The sequence below is a fragment of the Prosopis cineraria genome, unplaced genomic scaffold, assembly GCF_029017545.1.
Source record: "Prosopis cineraria cultivar Desert tree isolate PC_DT_omini unplaced genomic scaffold, ASM2901754v1 PC15, whole genome shotgun sequence".
Taxonomy (NCBI): domain Eukaryota; kingdom Viridiplantae; phylum Streptophyta; class Magnoliopsida; order Fabales; family Fabaceae; genus Prosopis; species Prosopis cineraria.
In genome coordinates, this window is record NW_026555346.1 from 35434 (window position 1) to 51129 (window position 15696).

The 15696-nt window shown below is 35.6% G+C and overlaps 1 protein-coding gene across 1 annotated transcript in view; it reads left to right on the plus strand.

Annotated features, from left to right (window-relative positions):
- Positions 1-3899: 3899 nt before the first annotated feature.
- LOC129294408 (protease Do-like 7) overlaps positions 3900-15696 on the plus strand; it is a 49121-nt gene continuing 37324 nt past the window's right edge. Inside the window, 3 exon segments of the mRNA XM_054932754.1 lie at positions 3900-4406; positions 4978-5048; positions 5317-5451. Coding sequence (XP_054788729.1) covers positions 4115-4406; positions 4978-5048; positions 5317-5451 — 498 coding nt within the window. The 5' untranslated portion in view covers positions 3900-4114.

Consider the following 15696-nt stretch of genomic DNA (forward strand, 5'->3'; position numbering starts at 1 on the left):
TTAATTGTCTGTTATCGCTTGTTAAATGAACATATAATTTACATACAGATTTGAGTTTGTCAAATAACAAAAGTGATGATAGTTAGGCCTCCCTTAAGAGTGTTCATCAAACTAGATACTCAATTATATATATAGAGAGAGAGAGAGAGCAATACCTTAAAAAAAATATAATATTAACAAGTAAAATTAAAGAAATAACAAGCTATGTCGAGCTTTTAACAAGTCTACTTCTTGTCATAATAATTAGGAGGTTTGAAAATAAAAGTTATCATATATATAATTTTGAGGGAGTCATGTATTTAATAAGTAAAGTTATGTAATTAACAAGTAATGTAGTTTAGTTGAAGGAGTCATGGATTTAACAAAGTCAACTCGAGTAATTAATAAGTCTTATTGATAAATTAACAAGTAAAGTTATACAATTAATAAGTAATATAGTTCTATTGTGGGAGTCACATGTTTAACAAGGAAATTTAAGTAGATAACAAGTCTTGTTAAGGTATTAACAAATACAATCATGCAATTAACAAGTAATGTAATTATGTTATAAGAGTTATGGATTTAACAAGAAAAGTTAAGTAATTAATACCTCATGTTAATGTTTTAACAAGTAAAGTCATGCGATTATCAAGTAATGTAGTTCTGTTTGTGAGAGTCATAGGCTTAACAAGTCTTGTTAATGTATTAACAAGTAAAGTTATATGTTTAACAAATAATGTAGTTTTGCTGCGGTAGTCATAGACTTAATAAGTCTTGTTAAGGTATTAACAAATAAAGTTATACTATTAATAAGTAATATAATAATCAAGTAGTTTAAAAACATGATTTATTATATATATAATTTTATGCATTATATATAATTGAATGAGTTCAATGGCTTGATGGTCCTTGCATTTTTGGTGTGCTAAAGGGTCATATGGGTTTTAAACTCATCCCTGACCGTCTTTGGAGAATTAATTCTCCATGATTCTCTAGCTGTCAAAGCTTTGACAATGGAGGTCTAGTGGTTGCTGACGATAGTGTTTCAGTGACTGTGGCTGTGGTTTTCCTTTTTTCTTTTTTAAATAAATGAAGGACATTTTGATTATTTTTTTAAAATAACTAGTATGCGGCTTGTGTAATACACGAGTGTAAACAAAATAAATGATTGTTAATATACATAATAGGGTTTAAGGTATATTGCGAACTTGTGCAAACAAAATAAATGATTGTTAATGTATATAATAGGGTTTAAGGTATATTGAGAACTTATGTTTTCAACTTAAAATAACTTTTAAATTAAAGTTACTTTTTTTGGGTAAAAGTTACTTATTTTATTTACATAACAATATTAAGTTAAACATTTAATTGATTAACATTGTTTAAAATAAATATAAAAATCAATTATTTGACTTTATATAAAGAGTTTGATGATAATCCAATTGGTTGAACAAAAAAAAAAAAGCTTTGTGGACTTCATTTCCTATTATACACAAAAATTATGTTGCAATTACAGATAATTAAAGATAATCTAATTACATAGCTCCATTAACATTAGATTTAACTTTTAAGCAAAGTTGTGGAGCTAAAATTTTTGGCATGCAATACCAAGGCAAGGAACTCACACAAACTTCAGCAAAATTTTTTTTCTTGGGATCCCACTTAAACATCATGTTTACCAAATCTATAGCACTTTGTAAGATGATCGGCAATTGTTTAGACTCAATCTATGTTTTTATTTGAAATCTGCATAGAAGTTCATAATTCAATTTTACAAGTAATAAGAAAAAGTAAGTGTAGTTTAGATAATGATTTCAAAGTTCATACACACGTATACATACACTACATATGTGAAATCTCATATATACGATATAATCATTAATTAACATCCCAAAATGGTAAGACCACACTCAGCAAGATATACAGGATAGTACCAACATTACTATTCCACACACCCACTTCTAGTCTATAATGCTTGCATAATGCCTCATAAACAATCTAATAGGCACCTCTAACCATATCATAAAAGGCTAGGCTAGAGGGAAAGTAGAAACATAGAAAAAATAAAGACGGGTCATCATAATAAACTGAGTTATCAAAGGAAAATTTCAATAAGACAAAATCCTTTTCCTCCTCATTGCAATCTTAAAAGATTTTACATATATAAAAAACTAAGAAAAAATAGCTTTACTCCTAATTTTGACTTTTAATAATGCATTTATTGCATATGGTAGTTGGTGAAAGTGAACAAAACTTGATGAAGATCATGAATATATACTGGTAAGATATATTTTTTTTGGCTAGTGCACTAATAAAATATATGAACAAATAATATGAGAAACAATAATAAACATAAGTTTTGTGCCATAGGATGTAAATGACTTGAGGATAACAATAAGATGAAGTAACCTTTGAAGACTTTCACCATCATAAAAGTGGTTGCTGCGTAATAGTGATAATATTGATCATACTAAAATTACTAAGATATATTCACCATCGTAGAAGTGGCCGTGAATGTATCTCCTCTTTTTTATTCATTGCAAATGTAATTGTAAATTCCTCTTGATCATGTGCTCTCTGATCTCCCTTTAGCATGTTTCTTCTTCCTTTTATTTTGGGTCTTAGGCAACATGAAACATGCCCCCTAGCCTTAAACAAAAAGGCGTCAATGATAACAATTTTATTAGAGTGGCTTATTGCTGCAAAAGAAAGAAAAAAATTAGAAGGCGATAGGAGAGGAAGAAGGTATAATAAAGATTGAGGAAGTCAAATGATGATGTGGAGGTATTTTAGGAGACTAATCATAGGAGGAGAAGTTGTGACCTATGTTTTCACCCATTTGCTAACTAGTAAATGGTAATTGCTCCCACTACTCCAATATTCCTTGGCAAGAAGAAGTTATAAAGGAGCTAATTGAATACAAACTAAAACAATAAATTAGGATCAAGAATTTATGAAGTTAGGATAATGGGGAGATTTTTGGAGATAAGGAAGTTACACATAATTTACTTGAAATTTTAAATTTTAAATCAAAAATTTGAAAATATAAATAAATTAATAGAAAATTGAGATAATGGAGAGATACTTGTTGTGGAGTAGTTTTATATTTATTTATTTATTGGTTATTTATATTTAAAAAATAAGAGCATAAATGACAACATTATACTTTTAAATATACATAATTTACTTGAATTAAAATGTTATACTCTATCTGCTAAAAAATATAAGGTATTTTTTGAAGAGTTGGATGTTAAAAAATATAAGGCATTTTTGAAGTGTAATCATTGTCTTTTTTCTAAAAGCACCCTTATTGATAATAACTTTATATTCATTGTAGGGTGTTTAATAGAGATGAATATAGAAAGATAGGGTTAGTTGAAAAATAGATAACTACTTTATTGGAGGTGAGAGTCAGTTAAAAATACCTTACATTTTTAAATAAAGGGAGTATTATTTATCATAATAAATAATATATTATTTATCATTGTTCTTATTTCTATCTTGACATGATCTCTTGATTTTTAAAATTAAACCTTTAAAATAGAAATAAGATTAATGATGGGAGAGTGGGAGAGATGATAAGAGGGGAATGAGGAAAAAAACTGAATTAAGATAAATTAATTTTTAAAATAGAAATTAACATTATAAAAATAAATTAATAAAATTAAATGAAGTCGATTTAGCATTTTGTATTTGTAGCATTTTTAAAATAGTAATTGAACTTGGAAGGCAGCTTGTGGTTATACTTTTATATATATATATATATATAGATATATTTCAATTTAATATTTGGTCTTATATTATAGTTTTAGATTTTGTTAGGTGTGATTTGAAAATAAATGACATCCTTGTTCATTTACCAAAATTCTCCCGGCACTGTTAAATACTCAAAGTCGAGATTGAGGTTCATTATGTTAAATTCTCAGCAAGCCTCGGGATTTCGGATGGTGAAAACGTAGCCGCAAGAAGGGCCCCAAAGATTATGGTGTTGCCGTGGTGGTCTTACAGAAACTTGGCTCCTAGGCCTAACATTCACTGAACCACAACGGCGAGCCCTAGTCATTCCCTGACTCTGCTGGGAATTCTTTCCATCACTCTAGTAAAGATAGTCTGAGATAGCAGACGCTATATTTGAATGGGGGATCCTCTGGGGAGGTTAGGATCGGTGGCAGTGGCATCCATCGGGCTAGACTCGAGCATGAAGGCCGACCTTTGCATGGAAATCGACCCTCCGTTCCAGGAAAACGTTGCCACCGCCGAGGATTGGAGGAAAGCTCTGAACAAAGTCGTACCTGCTGTCGTTGTTTTGCGAACTACGGCTTGCCGGGCTTTTGATACTGAGTTGGCTGGTGTTGGCTCCGCCACTGGCTTCGTTGTTGACAAGCGTCGGGGAATCATTCTTACTAATCGTCATGTTGTGAAGCCTGGTACTTACTCTCAATTCTCTGATCCGATGAGAAAAAAAAAACCGTAGAAACCGTTGCCTTCGATGATCTAGCTTTCAGTTATTTGAAGTGAAAATCACGATTGTTATTTCCTTACAGCTTCCCAAACATTCCTTAAAAAAGTGGTTCGATGCATTTTTATTTGAAGGAAAAATGCGTACACAAATTGAACCAGATTCGTATTTTGAAAGGAATGTTTGTGGTAATTATTTGCTTACCTGTATGCGTTCAGATGGATATAGTACCTGGAGCATGGAAATCAAATGCAAGGTGGTTCTTTTTTTTTTTTTGGCTGTTTCCCCCCTCTGGAAACCACTCAATTTCTTCTAGCTTCATACATGTCGTATAAAAAAATTAAAAACGATATTTCATAACTTGCTGTCATATTATGGCTAACCCTCATCTAATGACATGTTATTGAATGTCAAAAGAAAGCGGATTTAATATTCTGGGTTTCTGCGACGCTATATCTTTATCTCACTCTCATTATGCCATTTCAAGGTTTTCTTGGTCTGAAATCTGCTGAGATTCCATTCCCCTTCTGTCTGTATAGGACCTGTAGTAGCAGAAGCCATGTTTTTGAATCGTGAAGAAGTTCCTGTGCATCCGATATACAGAGATCCAGTGAGTGGACGTCTGTTTTTAGCTTTAATTATCACAAAGCTGTCAAAAACTATCAAATAGATTGTCAGCGTGGCAGAGTCTTTTGTTTCACTTGATTGGAATTTCAGCCATTGCTCCATGCATGTTTTTGTAAACATCTATTGAACCCAACCCTTTCTAGGGTTCAAAGTATTTCTGTTTTGTTATACTTATCAATTAGTTGGTCAAAATTGATTGGAAATAGTCCCCCTTCCTCTGATAATAGCATCATTCATTTGCCTTTATTCAGGTCCATGATTTTGGGTTCTTTCGCTATGACCCTGGTGCTATTCAGTTTTTGAACTATGAGGAGATACCTCTTGCTCCAGAGGCGGCTTGTGTTGGACTAGAAATTAGAGTTGTTGGTAATGATAGTGGTGAGAAGGTATTAGCATGATTTTCACCTCTCTTATGGTCATCTCTTGGTTTCTTGTTACGCAGTTAGTGATTTGATAGACGAGCTTGTACCATTTGACATTTTAAATATAATTCTTCTTCTTCTTCTTCTTTTGTTTTTCTATCTTAATTTGCTGGTGAAGGAAAAGAGCTATTTGATATGTCTATTATTATATCTATCATCCATGGTCTGATGGTCTTTGTTAATATGTTAATTGACCAAGTTGATGTAACTGGCATAATGATGCTGAAACTTAGGCTTGTATACCTCTTGTTTCATTCTATTGACCGCATTTCAAGATAAGGCTAATGATATTATCTTATTCAGCTGCCTTTTTTTTTTAAAATGTTTTTGGTCAATGTTTTCTAGAATCAAGTGAATTGTTGATTGAACTTAGTTGTTTTATAATTATGGACATTTGGGTTAAATTGATGCTCATGTAACAGAAATATGGCAACCTCTCTTTTGCTTGGAGGGTTTTGGCTATTAGTTTCAATCATAATAAAATTTTGGTGGCATGTTTTTGGTTAAAAGATGCAGTCAATGTAAAACATATCTAATTAATTACAGCATGTTTGCATGCGCTTCAAAGCGTGCTAACACTAAAGCTACAAAGGGGATGAGGTGGGAGAATGCACATGTGTTCTCCTACCATCAATACCCATGCATATAATCTCTAAATCTCGTCAATTTATAATGTGTATGTGTTTGTTCATGTGTGTGAGCGTGTCTGTACTCTACACACCACACACATTGTGCTTCTTGAAGTAGCCCAAATGCTATGTTTGCTAAAACAGGTCCTTGATTGCTGATAGGTGCTCAATGTTAACAAAAAGAAATAAGACAAATACATCTCCAAAGGGTTTAAAAGACTATTTTTATTGATGATGTGCTAACTTCTGAGTTGCTAATTATATTTATAATATCAAATACAATCCAAAATATTAAATGAAATCTAGATAACTAGATAATTAAATAAATACTGAATAAAATCTCCTAAAATCTAGATCTGAATAATATCTAAATAACTAAATATCATGAAAATCTGTCCTAAAATATTGCAAATCAAATAATAATAATAATAATAAATCAAACTTAATTTATCTTTAATTTATTTTTTGACACTTTCTTCTTGAATAAGTCTTCAAGGGAAACCTATCTGGAATCTTATCAATTTCTTTGGGTTGGCTAAAAAGAATACTGTTGTAATCTATAAATATTGCCAACTAAAATTAAAGAGTAATAGTACTATAGTAGCATCAACTACTTTCTTGTTCAGCAACCTTGATACGTGCTATATTATTGTCAAGGGTTTTATTGTAATTAGCCTTAGCTAAAGGATGAGTGTTACCTTTAGAGTTGGTTAGAAGAGAGAGAATAACTTTAATGACGTGTTATAAGGCTAGGGTATATGTGTTGTGCCTAGTGCCATTTTCCTTTTTCATGAATGAATTAGCCTTTCTTCTCTCTTTTACTCATATCAAAGGTATCAGAGCCTCCTCGCTGCTTGCCGTTGGAGACTCGATCATCTAATCGTCTTGGTGACCTAGAGCAGCATCTTGAGCTCCAGAATGCCATGATAGAAACTACTAACACTTACTTGGATCAAACCACTCACGATATCAGTGAACTCAAGCAAGCCACATCTCATATAGAGACCTTTATGCAAGCCATTGATGTTAAATTGTCTCTGCTCACTTCTAATAACGAGAAATGGCTTGCATCTAGTAGTCATGGAAACAATACCCATGAAGGTGAATCTCCTCTTAATGTGCATATACCTCAGTTCGGGTATTGTGAGTAGCTTAATTCCTCATCCTCTTACTTTGTTCCTACAAAACAAAGTCATGTCAAATTTCCAAAATTCGATGGTTCTGATTTTTGAGGGTGGGCATATCGTTGCTGTCATCAACGACTAAGCATCTTGAGCTCTAGAACTTGTTTATTAGTGCTATGCATATGGCTTGAATGTAGGAAGCCATTATCACTGCTATTCACGAGAATGCACCCCTATCTACGACACCTCAAAGTCTCCGACACTTCTCTCCTTTTTCTCTCCTTATTAGTGACTATGCGGTTGGCATGACTAAGCCTGTTTTGTAGCAAGCCCAAAACAAAGCCCATTTACAACACAACCCATCCTTGTCTCTAGCCTAGCATTGTCTGAGTCTTGTAAACCCACATGACATTTTAAGAAGAAGGACGTGGAAGATCGATGCCGGAAGGGGCTTTGCTATTAGTGTGCCAAAAAATACACCACAAATCATAAGTGTAAAGACTCTTAAGTGTTCGCATTATTGCTTGAAGATGCTGGGGAGATTTTTGAAGATGCTCTAGCTGACAAAATACCTATTAGCCAGACGGGTATGATTAACGCTATTGAATGTCGAGCAGGTACCTATACTTCTTTTGGGTGATATTAAGAAACAACAAGTGATCATTTTAATTGATATTGAAAGTGCCCATAATGTGGTTAATGCTTTAGTAGCAAAAAGATTGAAGTTAAAACTTCATGAACGGTCGGGTGTTTTGGTTGCTGTAGCTGATGATAGGTAAGTTTGGGTTACTAAGCAGTGTGAAGCACTTGAATGGGGAATGAGCGGTGCTATGTTCATTGCAGATTTTTTGGTTATGAAAATTAGTGGATATGACATGATCTTAGGTACTCGATGGTTGAAAATCTTAGGTCGTTTCAGCATGGATATGGATTTAAAAATATTTGAGTTTAATGTACAGGGGCATCTGTTTGTGTTGCAAGAATTATAAGTTGCCAAGCAATCAATATCAGAAGAATTAGTGGTTATTCGAGATTTGGTGGTTGCCAACTCTATCTTTTTGATTCATGCACCCACTTAATTCCAAGTGGGGTTAGATTCTAATTCTCCTCTCCCTAGAGATAAACGTGATTTGAAATTGCTGAGCCTAAATCATTGCCTCCCTTTAGAGCTTCGATCATGCTATACCTCTTCAAGTTGAAAAGCCAATTAGCTGTAAACCTTATTGTTAAGGTCTTGTACAAAAGACTGAAATTGAAAAACAGATTCAACAAGTGCTTGATAATGGTATTATTAGGGAGAATTCTAGCTCTTTTGTAGCACCTGTCGTCTTGGTCTAAAAGAAAGATGGTACATGGCGTTTTTGTGTCAACTACAGAAATTAAATGAAGCTACTATGAAGAACAAATTTCCCATTCTTGTCATTGAAGAGCTTTTACATGAATTGGCAGGAACTCTGTATTTTTCTAAGCTTGATTTAAGGGCTGGCTACCATCAGATTTGCATGAAGGAAGATTATATTGCTAAAACAACATTTAAGACACATGAGGGGTTATATGAATTTATAGTGGTGCCTTTTGGCCTTACTAATACCCCTACAACTTTTCAAGGGATAATGAATTTTGTTTTCAAGTCCTTCTTGCGTAAGTCATCTTGGTATTTTTTGATGACATTTTGGTCTATAGCAAGGATTGAGTAACTCATTTGCATCATTTAGATCAGACTCTTTCTCTTATAAGTCAGCACCAACTATTCACTAAGGGTTTTAAATGTATCTTCGCTGCCATCCAAATTGACTATTTGGGTCATATCATTTCTGCTTGAGGCATTCAAGTAGACCCATGTAAATTAGATGCTATAACTTCTTGGCTGATACCCTCAAGCAGACCCACGTAAATTAGATACTATAGCTTCTTGGCCAATACTTGCATTGCGTTGTGAATTCAGGGTTTTCTTGGCCTTATTGGTTATTATAGGCGATTTATTAGAAATTATGGGTCTCTTAGTAGACCATTAATTGATTTATTAAAAAAGAATGAGAAATTTGCTTAGTCCCCTGAGGCTACGGTAGCTTTTCATACTCTTAAGCAAGCCATATCCTCTCCTTCAGTACTTGCTCTCCTTAATTTTTCTAACACTTTTGTTATTGAGAGTGACACTTTTGGTTTTGGATTGGGCCCATTCTTTTTGAAAAGGGGTATCCTTTGGCTTTTGCTAGCAAAGCTCTTGTTGTTGTTGAGAAACCTTTATCAGTTTATGAACTTGAGCTTTTGGCCATTGTTTTTGTAGTCAAATAGTGGTGTTCTTATTTATGGGGGCACAAATTTATCATCAAGATTGACCATTTACCTTTGAAGCATTTGTTAGAGCGGCGAGACTTAAGCTCGAAGTAGTTTAAATGGCTGCACAAATTGTGGGGACTTCATTTGAGATCATTTACAGAAAAGGGAGTGAGAATGTTTTATGGCCCTTGGACATCCTTTTACAGTAGTGGATGTAGCTTATGTGTTTATGGATAATGTAGTTGAACTCCATGGTTTTCCCAAATCAATTATGATTGATGGGGATTCAATTTTTTGTGGCAATTTTTGGAAGGAACTTCTCTGCTTGTATGGTGTCAAGCTTCAATATTCATCTGCTTACCATCCACAAATGGATGGCCAAACTGAAGTTCTAAATCGTTGTCTAGAATTTTACCTTCGTTGCATGACTGACAATTTTCCTAAACAGTGGGTTAAGTGGTTATCCTTGGCTGAATTATGATATAACAATACTCACAATTCCTTTATTGGAATGTGATAGAGCTCGTGATTTCTCTAAGACTTATAAGAGGAGAGTGCAGAAGAAGAATGACTCAAATGGAAAGGGGTTGATTGGTTAAGATGATTATCCTTCAGTCCATAGCCGTATGAAACAATGAATCATGATCTTGTGTTATGATTAGTATCTTTTGGACAGCATGAGTTGGGGAAAGGCTATGCTGTGAGTTCATAAGTCTTTTGCTTGTATTGGGGGAAAGTTATATCTTTTGTAAGGAGAAACTGGCCTCTCGAACGCTACAAGGAGGGAACCCTCTTTTGTGAGGTTTGTAACTTGTAATGCTTTTACTTTTGTGATCATTTAGGGGAGACAGGGTCTTTGGCCAGAATTAGAGGAAGTCTTTGTAATTCTTATTTAGTTTCTCTCACTTTATTAATATCAAAAACCTCGGCATTTTCCCCTCATCTATTGTTGTTATTGTTTTTTGTTGGGATCCTAGTTTGGGTTCTATTAATTGGCATTAGAGTAGTACGATCCCTATGTGGTTGGAGTAAGGAGTTATGGCGGAGAGAGTACAATACTTTGATCGCAAAGTACAAGAGTTGAAGGAGACAATTGGAGTGTTGACAAGAGATGTGAGCGACATCAAAGAAATGTTAAAGGGTATAAATGTTATCTTGGAATGGATGCAAAACAAAACGACAGGAACCTATGGGGATGAACAGGAAGGTAACCATCCCGAGGAAACATTCAGAAGTAATCCAGGGGTTGAGACAGAGGTGGGGAAGTACAGGAAGTTAGAATTACCTGTCTTCTTGGGAGAGGACCCGCTTGGTTGGCTTTTTTCAGTATAGTGGTATTTCCATGTCAATTCCATAGTTGAGCAAGACAAGCTTGAAGCTGTTGTTGTATGTCTAGAAGGTAAAGCTTTGAATTGGTACCAATGGCTTGACACGAGGACACATTTATGCAACTAGGTTGAATTCAAGAGAGAACTGCTTTGTCGTTTTCATTCTTCACAACTAGGGGGTGAGTACGAGAGGCTTTTCACAGCAAAACGAGAAGACAGTGCTGGAATTTGTGGAGGAGTTTGAACTCTTATCTGCACCTTTGAAAGAAGCTTCAGAAGAGTGATTAATTGGTGCTTTTCGCTCTAGATTGAAAGTTAAGATACTGGCAGAGCTAAAGCTAACAAAGACCATGACCCTACGAGAATTAATGGAGATGGCAGTCTCTGTTGAAGAAAGAAATCAAATGCAGGGAGAATGCAAAGAGGCTAGGGTTAAACGAGCCTAATGTAACCAATTTGGGCCCAGATCAGATTCGGCCCAACCATCTTATTTCACGCGAGTGGCTCACATGACTGAGTTGAACAAGACTCCAGCAACTGCATCAATGTCACACGCGAAAAAAGCAAAGAAACTAGAGGCAAGAACAGAGAACTCTAAAGTTAGAAGTACGTCGAACTGGGGGACCATCGCGAGGAAGGGTAGCAACACTCAGTGCTTACTTGATTCAAAAATCGCTTGCAGGAGAGAGGTAGGGCTTTGTTTCAAGTGTGGAGACAAATATAGCCCAACCCATCAATGCAAAAATAAGAACCTCTAGGTGCTAGCTAATAATGGAATTGGGGAATGAAAAGCTCACAGACGAGGGAGACGCAACACCATAATTTGATGAAGAGTACCCTAAAGTTAATGAAGAAGGGACGCATATGGAGTTATCTCTGAACTCGATGGTTGGGTTCGGCGACACTTATGCTATGAAGGTTAAAGGTTCAATTAGGAGCACGAAGGTAATCATTCTCATTGATAGTGGAGCCATACATAATTTTATTGCAGAAGATTTGCAGAACAAATTGAGGTTATAAATTCATGAAATATCTGAATACACTGTCACAGTGGGTGACGGGTTCACTGTTAAAAGGGAGGAAACGTTGTAAGGATCTTGGTATGATTGTGCAAGGGCTTAAGATTAATCAAACCTTCTACCCTTTTCCTCTCAGTGGGGTGGATGCAGTCTTGGGTATGGAATGGTTGAAGTCATTGGGTGATATGAAGATTAATTGAAGTCAATTAGCAATGAAAATTGGCAAGAAAAGGGAACGAATCTGTTTGTAGGGTGATACTACTCTTTCCAGGAATCAAGTTACTTTCAAGTTCTTAATTCGATCTGTTGGGAAGAAGGGGGAAGGGTTCTTGATTGAATATAATGGCTTAACGAGTGATGTTGAAGGTACAACAATTTTAAGTCTGGAGATCCAGACTTTGATGGAAAAATTTCCTATGGCTTATCAGCCTGTTGAGAGACTCCCTCCATCACGTTCCGAGGATCATACAATTGTCATCAAACTAGTAGAGCAACCCCTTAACTTAAGGCCCCATCGGTACCCTCATTTACAAAAAAATGAAATAGAAAGCATGGTGAAAGATATGCTAAAAGCCAAGATTATTCAACCAAGTAACAGTCCTTACTTAAGTTCGGTGTTGTTAGCGAAGAAAAAAGATGGAAGTTGGAGGTATTGTGTTGATTATAGAGCCTTAAATGAAATCACAGTCCCTGATAAATTTTCAATTCCAGCCATTGATGAGTTGTTGGATGAGTTGAAGGGAGTTGTAGTCTTCTTCAAGATGGACTTGAAGTTCGGAGACCATCAAATTGGGATTAAGGCAGGGGATGAGCATAAAACAGCATTTCGAACGCATGAAGGACATTACGAATTCAAGGTGATGCCTTTTGGGTTAACAAATGCCCCCTCTACTTTTCGATCACTAATGAATGAGGTATTTAGAGAATATTTACGAAGGTTTGTGCTGTTTTTTGATAATATTCTTATATATAGCAATGACCTAACCTCACATTTGAAGCATCTAGAGATTGTATTTTTTATTTTACAAGAAAATCAGCTTGTGATAAATTTGAAGAAGTGCAGCTTTGTCTAACTCAAGATCAAATACTTGGGTCATCTTATATCCAAGGAAGGGGTTCAAGCAGATTTGGCCAAGATAGAGAGCATGGTGTAGTGGCTTAAGCCTAAGAATGTGAAATCCGTGAGAGGATTCCTAAGGCTTATCAGGTACTATCGCAGATTTGTCAAGAATTATGGAAAGATTGCTAGCCCTCTAACTGATTTGCTTAAAAGGATGCTTTTAAATGGACACGAGAAGCCGAGGAGGCCTTTGAAAATCTCAAAACAGCTATGACTACACTTTCGGTGCTTGTAATGCCTGATTTCACACTCTATTTTGAGTTTTAGATTGATGCATCCGGCACTGGCGTGGGGGCAATCTTGATGCAACAAGGCAGACCTGTGGCATATTTCAGTCAAAAACTCTCAAATAGGGCTCAACAATGTTCTATCTATGAAGGAGAGCTTATGGCTATTGTTATGGCAGTAAAAAAGTGGCAACATTATCTTTGGGGACAAATGTTCATCATCTGTACTGATTAAAAGGCTCTAAAATATTTGCTGGAACAAAGGGTAGTTGATGAAAACCAGCAAAGTGGGTATCTAAATTAATGAGATTCAAATTTGAAGTTGTGTATAAGCCAGGGAGAGAGAATATGGCTGTAGATGCTTTATCTAGACAAGGAGAATTGCTGAAGTTGATGGGATTTTCCTTGTGGCAGTATAATGATGTGGAGGAATGGGAGAAAGAGGTGCAAGATGATCTGAAATTGAGCAAAATTCTGCATCAACTCATCACTAATTTAAAAAGAGGGTGGAAGGGTATAGCTTAATACATGGGTGTCTACACTATAAAGGAAGGTTAGTTCTATTAAAAGGTTCCACTAGAATTCCCTTGTTCCTTAAGGAGTATCATGACTCTCCAATGGGGGGCATTTGGGCTATTTGCGCACTTACAAGCGGCTGTCTAATGTTGTATATTGGGAGGGAATGAAAAGGGATGTCCAACAATATGTGGCAAGTTGTGAGGTATGCCAAAAGAATAAATATCAAGCATTGTCCCTGTCTGGCCTGTTATAGCCATTACCTATTCCATAGAATGTTTAGAAGGATATTAGCATGGATTTCATTACCGAGCTCCCTAAGTCAACGAGGTATGACACCATACTTGTAGTTGTGGATAGGCTTACAAAATATACTCATTTCTTTTCTCTTTCCCACCCTTTTATTGCAAAAGATATTGCTGACAAGTTCATAATGGAGATTGTGAAGCTGTATGGTTTCCCTAAAACCATTGTTTCCGATTGGGACAGGCTCTTTATAAGCCAATTTTAGCAAGAATTGTTAGTTCATCCTATCATCTAGAATTCGACAGACAAACTGAGGTGTTAAACAGGAGCTTAGAGACTTACTTGCGTTGCTTTGTGAATGAAAAGCCAACTCAATAGGCTAAATGGCTATCTTGGGCTGAGTATTGGTATAATACTTCTTACCACGGTGCAGCTGGTATGACACCCTTTAAGGCGGTGTATGGTAGGGATCCTCCTACATTCTTGAAATTAAGTGGTAAACCTTCAACTATTGAAGATGTGAATGAGCAAATCCAGATTCGCAATCAGATTATCTCTCTCTTAAGAGACAATTTGGCCCAGGCTCAGAGCAAAATGAAAGAGCAAGCTGATAAGCATAGAAGGGATGTGCAATTCGAAGTTGGGGATCTTGTTTATGTGAAACTAAGACCTTATAGGCTAAAAACTTTGGCTAGGAAGGTCAATGAAAAGCTAAGCCCTTGTTTTTATGGCCCTTTCAAGGTTCTTGAGAAGGTGGGGGTAGTAGCCTACAAGTTGGAATTACCAACCACAGCTTGCATTCACCTTGTGTTTCATGTTTCACAACTCAAAAAATCTGTGCCTTCTATAGTTGTGAGTCCAACCATTCCTTTAGTCCTTTCTAATGAACTAGAATTACAAGTGCAACTTGAAGATATAAGAAGGGTTCACAAGCTTTTGAATGGATAGCAAGAGGTGTTGATTAAATGACAAGATTTACCTTAGTTTGAAAATTCTTGGGAATGTGCAGAAATGATTAGCAAACAATTTCCAACCTTTCCCCTTAAGGACAAGGTGAAACTTTTAAGGGAAGGTAATGATAGAGCCCGTGATTTCTCTAATACTTATAAGAGGAGAGTGCAGAAGAAGAATGACTCAAATGGAAAGGGGTTGATTGGTCAAGATGATTATCCTTCGATCCATAGCCGTATGGAACAATGAATCATGATCTTGTGTTATGATTAGTATCTTTTGGATAGCAAGAGCTGAGGAAAGGCCATGCTGTGAGTTTATAAGTCTTTTGCTTGTATTGGGGGAAAGGTGTGTCTTTTGTGAGTCATTTGTGAGGAGACATTGGCCTCTTGAACGCCAGAAGGATTAACCCTCTTTTGTGAGGTTTGTAACTTGTAATGTTGTTACTTTTGTGATCATTTAGGGGAGATAGCGTTTTGGCCAAAACTAGAGGAAGTCTTTGTAACTTTGATTTGGTTTCTCTCACTTTATTAATATTAAAAACCTTGGCATTTTTCCCTCATCTATTGTTGTTACTGTTTTTTTGTTGTGATACTGGTTTGGGTTCTATTAGAATGTCACCTTTTGAGGCTGTTTATGGCATATCACCTCTTGTTCATCTACCTTATATGGCAGGCGACTCATCTAATGACTTAGTTGATCGAACTTGCTTGTCATGTGAACTTGTTCTGCAATTTTTAAAACAACCCTTGATGAAAGCATAGCATCG